Genomic DNA, 7,651 nt, shown 5'->3' with positions numbered 1-7,651 from the left:
TCAGTTTATGTGACAAAACAAGCTAGTATAGTGTAGAGCAAGGTTTCCCAAACTCGGTTCTGGGGCCCCCCTCCTGGGTGCACGTGTTGGTTTTTGCCCTAGCACTACACAGCTGATTCAAATAAACAAAACTTGATGATGTCTTGGTTATTTGATTCAGCTGTGAGCAAAAAGAGCAAAAAGCTGTGAAATATATTTTCAGCTGCTTGTTGCTGGAACCCATTGTTCCCCAGTAGGCAGTCATTGTTAATAAGAATTTGTTTCTTAACTGGCTTGCCTAGTTAAATAAAGGTTACATCAATTTTTTTTAAATAAACTTTAAAATTGGAAGCATAGATATAGGCACACAGAACGGATTTACTTTGACTTAGACTTGCTTTCAATGAGAATGGTAGGTCTATAACTCACATTTCTATGTGGGTTTTGTCTGGTTGCCCAAAAAGTTACATATTGCAGATTTAATAAGATATCGTTTCATTTGCATATGTTAATACAAATATTTCAGAAAAAGTATAATACATAAAAGTATTATATTTGTATCTACATTCAATAGGTAAAAGTTGATTGTGATATGATACATGGGAGAAACGTACCCTATGAGGGTGTGGTGCCTGGCCTTATCTCTCAATTATAGAAAAGACAATTCAAGGCACATCCCCATAACTTGTGAGACACAATCATAGCAATGTTAGAGATGACGAGCATAGACTACTAGTGTGGGCCATGACAACAACTAAAATATAAGGACAATAATGGAAAGTTTTGCTGAGAAAAATTCAATCAAACCAAAAATATGGAAAACATTGGGTTCAGGAAAACAACTCTCCCAGCATGTGTGCCTTACTTTTGAACCTCATATCAAACCTCTCCAAATATTATAAATATGTTTTTCCTAATAGAACTCCCACCCAGGAGTCTGTATTCTGGATGAATGCATATACATAAAGCTGTATGGGAGGGGAATGCAGTGAGGGGATGCAGAGACAGCAATAGTGCTTTATCATAATCATCCTAAGGTATCATCATAACTGTTATTGAGAATTTTCAAACCTGTTTAAATGGCCAATAGATATGTTGCGGTTGCAATGTCCTATTATCAGGTGTCCAGTACAAGTCATGGTGAAGACTAGACAGACCACAGAAAGAGACAGATGTCCAATGTCCTATTATCAGGTGTCCAGTACAAGTCATGGTGAAGACTAGACAGACCACAGAAAGAGACAGATGTCCAATGTCCTATTATCAGGTGTCCAGTACAAGTCATGATGAAGACTAGACAGACCACAGAAAGAGACAGATGTCTAATGTCCTATTATCAGGTGTCCAGTACAAGTCATGGTGAAGACTAGACAGACCACAGAAAGAGACAGATGTCCAATGTCCTATTATCAGGTGTCCAGTACAAGTCATGGTGAAGACTAGACAGACCACAGAAAGAGACAGATGTCCAATGTCCTATTATCAGGTGTCCAGTACAAGTCATGATGAAGACTAGACAGACCACAGAAAGAGACAGATGTCTAATGTCCTATTATCAGGTGTCCAGTACAAGTCATGGTGAAGACTAGACAGACCACAGAAAGAGACAGATGTCCAATGTCCTATTATCAGGTGTCCAGTACAAGTCATGGTGAAGACTAGACAGACCACAGAAAGAGACAGATGTCTAATGTCCTATTATCAGGTGTCCAGTACAAGTCATGGTGAAGACTAGACAGACCACAGAAAGAGACAGATGTCCAATGTCCTATTATCAGGTGTCCAGTACAAGTCATGGTGAAGACTAGACAGACCACAGAAAGAGACAGATGCAAACTTGTAATATAAATGTTTTGGAGAGTGTTATACAAATATTTAACTGGTGGTTACTAAACGCCATCCTTATGATAGATTGCCTTATCAAAGAGGGTTTGGATTTCTCAGACAGTTTTAGAAGGGCCCCTCAACATTATTATAATAATTATGCATTATTTGATGCCTATGAAAATAATCCATGCAACTACAATAGAAGTTATGTGATTTATTTTGGGATTTATTTTGGGAAATCAATATTTTAAAGAAATACAGTCAAATGTGAAAAAATATTCTCTGTCAAAGATTATGATGTATTAGTTTGAGTAAATTCAGATTTTCAGATACAGTTGTGATGTAAAACACTTAGAGTAGAAATCTAGCAACATAACAAACAAAAACAAAAATCATTGCAACATCGATATGTGGTGTACACAGTAAGTTTGGTATAGCCATACAGATTCCATAGTGGAGCGATGGACATGGATGAAATAGCTTTCTTTGATAAGAGACTTATCCTGACATTTCATTTGCGTTTTTGGTGATGCATTTACACCTACTTTACTGTGATCCGTCCTTTATTAGGTTATATTAGGCCTACGTCCCTTTTCTGAATATCAGCGCATAAGGTTTAAATGCTGCTGTATTTGCGTGATGAGAAACATGTTCTTCAAAATGTGCATTATGAACTACACACGTTATTACAAATTGATCGACATTATATTCAACAAATTGCCATAATAATAATAACAATAATAATAATAGTAATAGTAATAATAATGCCACAATTCAAGTTTGAATGATAGGCAAACTGAATAGATTTTACGTTGATTTGATTATTAATGCATACGAGAGGTGGCTTTATTAGGAATTGAAATTGTCTAAGAACTAATACAACTCTGTGTTGATTAGTCTATTTGTATAGCTTTGGAATCACACAATTACTATATTGAAAACATATAGAACTTGTGTTTCAGAGTTTTTATTCTAACGAATGTGCCAAACTTGCTCTATATTTATGTTATCCTAAAACAATTTTTTATGGATAATATTTTTAATAGGGTATAATATTTCACTGTATTGGTCCTCCTACATCTGCGATGGCTCTACAAAATCACCTGTGAACGATGCTGGCTACCCCATCGACCTTGCGTTCCAACTCAATTTGGTCTCAATCACACAATAATGAAAACGCACTCCAACCAGATCCTTATAAAAAGTAATTCGCCAGGAATAGCTCGCACTTCAAGTGATTTATTGTTAACGTTCAATTGGTTTGAAACATGTACAGCAGCCATCACGCATTTGTTCGTTTTGACAAAAGAATAAAGAAAACGAAAAAGTCGAGTTAAAACAAGCATACAGGTAAACGCATTCTCGTGTGTTAGCCAAATATACAGTTCCTACTTTCTTAAGTCTAAATTAATACATTAGTTTACAATATTAATAGCATCAAATACCAGGTTATCACTGCAAAAAAGTGGTGGTTTAGTACCTTGAGAGAGTTCATACCTGATCCCACCTATCTCACTTTTCCCTACAGTCCCCTTAATGTGGAGCAGCATTCCCGTTCAACAACATAGACAACGTTAACATCATGAGGAAGTCCATCACATTGATTAGAAAAGGTACAGAAACGACACAATCTATTTCAAGGGTAGCCATTTTGTTTAATGTTCAAAAATAAGTCTTCCTCTTCAGAAATGTCAAGAAAATGTGCCCTGACCAGCTTGTGCGCCTGAGCGCGTTGTCCTCTCAGACACCAAGGGCTCCATTTTCACACAGTTATGTATATCAACATGATATGTCTCGTTTTCTCTTGGGCTCGTCCGCAGGTTAACATATAAAAATTGTAAACGACAGTAGGTCCTACCAAGTTCTGCCGTAGAGGAGGTTGGAGCTGACCATGTTATTAGTGTAGTCTATAACAGAAGTGTCTATTTGCGCCATGTTGATCTGGCTGTGGAGTGAAGGAGGGCTAGGTGACATCTCCTCCAGGTCTTGGGCCTGAACTAAAGAGTTGACCTGATGGTTTTGGTGTTGATTGATGGCATTACTGGACGCGGGGAGCACGACCCCAGAACCGTTCTGTTGCTGCTGCTGTTGTTGCTGCTGCTGCTGTACCTGCTGCTGGTTCGGGGTTGGTGTGTTGGAGCCGTTCTGACATGGTTTACCGTCCTTCACCAGAACAGGCACGGCCACGCGCCTCGGCGACTGTTGTTGCTGACACAGGTTGCTGTCCTGCTGCAGCTGCTGCGCCGCTTTGTCCTTGGCCTGCCGCTTCATCTTGTACCTGTGGTTCTGGAACCAGATCTTGACCTGGGTCGGCGTCAGATGGATCATACTGGCCAGGTGTTCCCGCTCTGGCGCTGAGAGGTATTTCTGTTGTTTGAATCTCCTCTCTAGCTCGTACACCTGAGCCTGGGAGAAGAGTACCCGTCGTTTCCTCCTGGGCGCTGCGTGCAGGGGTGGCATGGACTTGGAGGCGTCCCCCATGCCTGTTAGGGTCCCCATTCCAGTCATGTTCATACCTGTGGAAGGTCCCATGAATCTAGAAACTTAAAAATATACATACATATACGCACATTCAATATTCAGCAATGCAAATGTGTCGGTTTGTTGGCCTGAAGTAGTTCAGCCATGGTCTGTATGCCGTGCGTAATTGGCCAAATGTAGGGTAGTCAACAAACTCTCAGTCTCAGCTCAGAATTAAACGTTCATCCACGTTTCTGAGATCACTAGGCAGCATTAACGAGCAAGTTTATTTCATTCCAAAATAATAATAATAATAATAATAATAATAATAATAATAATACATATTTTGTGAAATAAAATTAAAACATACTTTTTTCGATATTCGAAAATGGTTTAACGTCAGACTAGCCTAGGCTACTCAGTGATGGTGAGTAGTGTGTTATTGGTTCAAACCTGTCCGTATTTCGTTAAAAGTTTGGTGATAGTGAAATAAAAAGTCACAAAACAATAAAAACTAATCAAAATCTAAAAAACGACTTACTTGTTGAATATCTTTGATCCGTGTTTGCGCCATACCACCCTGTGGCTGTTGCGCTATTTCTCATGGTTTCCTGGTACGACGGAAGGTCTCCCATGTTTCCAATGCTCCCATTGCAGTATCCCCCCATGGCGCTGTGCGAGAACTGGGAGACAGTGTGTGGCATGTGGTAGGTGGTCGCCACGGTGGCGTTGTGGCCCATGGAGTGCTGTTGCATGCCAGTCTGGGACACCTGAGGCTGTCGGTAAGCTCCCAGTGGAGAGGTTAGGTTCCCTGCGCCGTCCATGGCACTAAACTTCTTGTAGGTCTCCTCGATAGGACTCAAAATATCACTCACTGAGAAAGGCGTTGTATGCTTTGGGCTCAACGACATGGTTCAGAAAGCAGGTAGATTTTGTTGAGCAGATCAACCGTGTTGTTGTATCAGCTCTCTCCTTGTGGATGGCTACGTAAGAGAGTGCTTGTAGTACGCCTGCGATCCGATTGATCGCCTTGGAGAAGGAGGCGAGCCCTGGGTGCTCATAGCTCGGGTTTATTGTAGCCAGGAGCCAGGTTTACGACAAACACAGGGGGCGGAGCGACGTCCTAAATGAGCAAACAATAGTCATTGACATTTTAGTAAGATGAGGAAAATGTTTTTACTTTTGTATTAAGGTGAACATAATGCCAAATAAAATCTGTGTATTTATGTTTCTAACATATCATTTATGGAATGAGACATTGTTATTTGTCCACATGTCTATCCATAATAAAGTTCTGCACAATAGCTGCTCTTATATATAATACCTGTAATGTTGTTCTGCGTCAATAGGGAATTCCATACTTTCTAGAAACTTTGAGAGCACTTTACCAAACATAGGCGGCAGCGAACATCACTAAAGAGGTACAATGGTACAATCCTAACTTGTGAGTATATTGCTTCCAGTAATTAAAAATAGCATATTGACATTAGATAAATATAATATTAGAAATACTTGAAGATCTATCTATCTAGAATAGGCTAGCCTACAAGTTGTTTCCACCTGTGTTCTTGCAGGCAATATATCTGACAAAGTTGTTTTGCTTTACCGAATGGACAAAATATGAATTTGCAGAGTGCAGAAGTAAGTTACTGTGTATTTCAAGTTTACAGATATAAATGAAAGTAAAATAAAATACTGGATTTATATTCTGCTTATGCATTGCTTTTAATAAATTCGAATAATTTGATCATGTTTCATTGGAATTCAAATTCACATTATGATAACTGATGATATGCAACAACATCCTTATTCGGCCCTCAACCACCTGACTCATAAGCCCACTGCGACCTGGCATCTTAATCTTTGTGTAAACTCCCAGGCGCCAGAGGCAGGACCATCAGATAAGACCAACAAGAAAATGACTTTTCAAACAACAAAACAATTAGCCATGAAATGTGACGGTATTACTAGGCTATTATTATTACTTTATTATGATTCCTATATTTATTTTAGACTTCATCAACTGCAGTGGCCTGATCTTTGTTTTATCAAGGCTAATCGGTTAAGTTTTAGAGAATATTTGACCATTACTAAAATCAGTGATTTAAGAAAAGAGACAATGGGAAATGATTGTTATGATGAAGAAGATTAAGATGGCGGTGGTGATTGTTGTGATGATTTTGACTTTGTGACATCGTATTTGTTCTTATTAGGCTAATGTTATAACTGGACAAAACACAGGACAAGAGCTACCTGTATAGACATTGAGCTCATAATGATAGACTTATCGGTTTCCAAGCAAAGGTAAAATACTCAGACATAAGCACTACGAAGGTCTAAATTATTGACTAATGGGCCTTTCTATATTTGTGATAAATTATTTAAATTATTATTAATGCAATTATTACGGCTTTACTCTCAGGTGGTATTACTTTCTCACATCCTTGACCAAAGTGTCATTTAGGGTGACCAGAACTCACTAAAACAAATACAAATATCCATATACCAAAGCACCAATGTTATCATATATGGTGGAATATTTCCCTTTGTTGAAGAGGAAAAATAATGATCTAAACTCCATCATTGATTTAGTATGACACGTCAGTAAGTAGGGTATCCTAATAGTGCAAATGAAGATGCGACATGGTCAGCCATCAATTACTGGCAACGCAACACCAATCTCCGTTTAAGATGTTCATTATGAGTAATAAATCATTGTTGCTATGCAATTTCATTCAGTAAATATTTAGGTGCTCACTTGCATCCTTCAATTACTCACAAACCCTTCTCATCGCATTTATCCAACGGAGTAGTGGATTTTGTATAGGTTGGGAGGCATAATACAGGAGACAAGCTAATTCACCACACTGAAAAGTCAGTCGCATTATGCATAAAGTTAACCTCACATCAGAGTAAATATCAGACCAAGACCATATGGTCATTTCCTTTGTTTGAAAAGTTTCTTGCAATTCAACTGCAAAACACAATAGCACACGTGTTGTTACTTGTCTATTTCAGTTAAACCTCAATTAACCTGCTTATATCAATATACTGCTAAACATGATCCACCTAGGTACGGTATGTGGTCTTACCTGCATAGGCCATCAAATAAACGGACTCTGTGAGCCACCTCTACGCTTTTGGCTATACGCTGAGGCTCGTGGTGGGTTTTGGGAACAAGGGAAAGGTAGGCCACAGTCACAGCACCTCTAACGTTATGTAAATGAGGCAAACCTCTCAACCTTCTGGATTATTGAGTCAGAGAGCACGACCGGGTCCAGAGACCCTCCACATTGGAAAAGCACTAAAATCTCGCGCCGGTTGGCTGCACAGCTTGAAGGAATAGTTTTGATGCATATACACTCTTGTAGCCCACATTACAACT

At 39.1% G+C, this 7,651-nt stretch overlaps 1 protein-coding gene across 2 annotated transcripts; it reads right to left on the bottom strand.

Moving 5' to 3' along the window:
- Positions 1-3,025: 3,025 nt before the first annotated feature.
- Positions 3,026-7,434, bottom strand: LOC106577595 (thyroid transcription factor 1). Of its 2 annotated transcripts, none has more exons than XM_014155827.1 (3): positions 7,359-7,434; positions 4,808-5,389; positions 3,026-4,349 (listed from the first exon to the last, which is right to left on the bottom strand). In XM_014155827.1, exons 2-3 carry the CDS (start codon positions 5,175-5,177, stop codon positions 3,661-3,663), a joined length of 1,059 nt encoding a protein of 352 aa, XP_014011302.1. In that variant the 5' UTR covers positions 5,178-5,389; positions 7,359-7,434; the 3' UTR covers positions 3,026-3,660. The 2 variants fall into 2 exon arrangements, with proteins under 2 accessions (XP_014011302.1, XP_014011389.1); XM_014155914.1 differs by having other exon boundaries at positions 3,026-4,322.
- Between the last annotated feature and the right edge of the window lie 217 nt (positions 7,435-7,651).

Source organism: Salmo salar, chromosome ssa01 (assembly GCF_905237065.1).
Source record: "Salmo salar chromosome ssa01, Ssal_v3.1, whole genome shotgun sequence".
Taxonomy (NCBI): Eukaryota; Metazoa; Chordata; class Actinopteri; order Salmoniformes; family Salmonidae; genus Salmo; species Salmo salar.
This window is presented reverse-complemented; position numbering and strand designations above follow the sequence as displayed.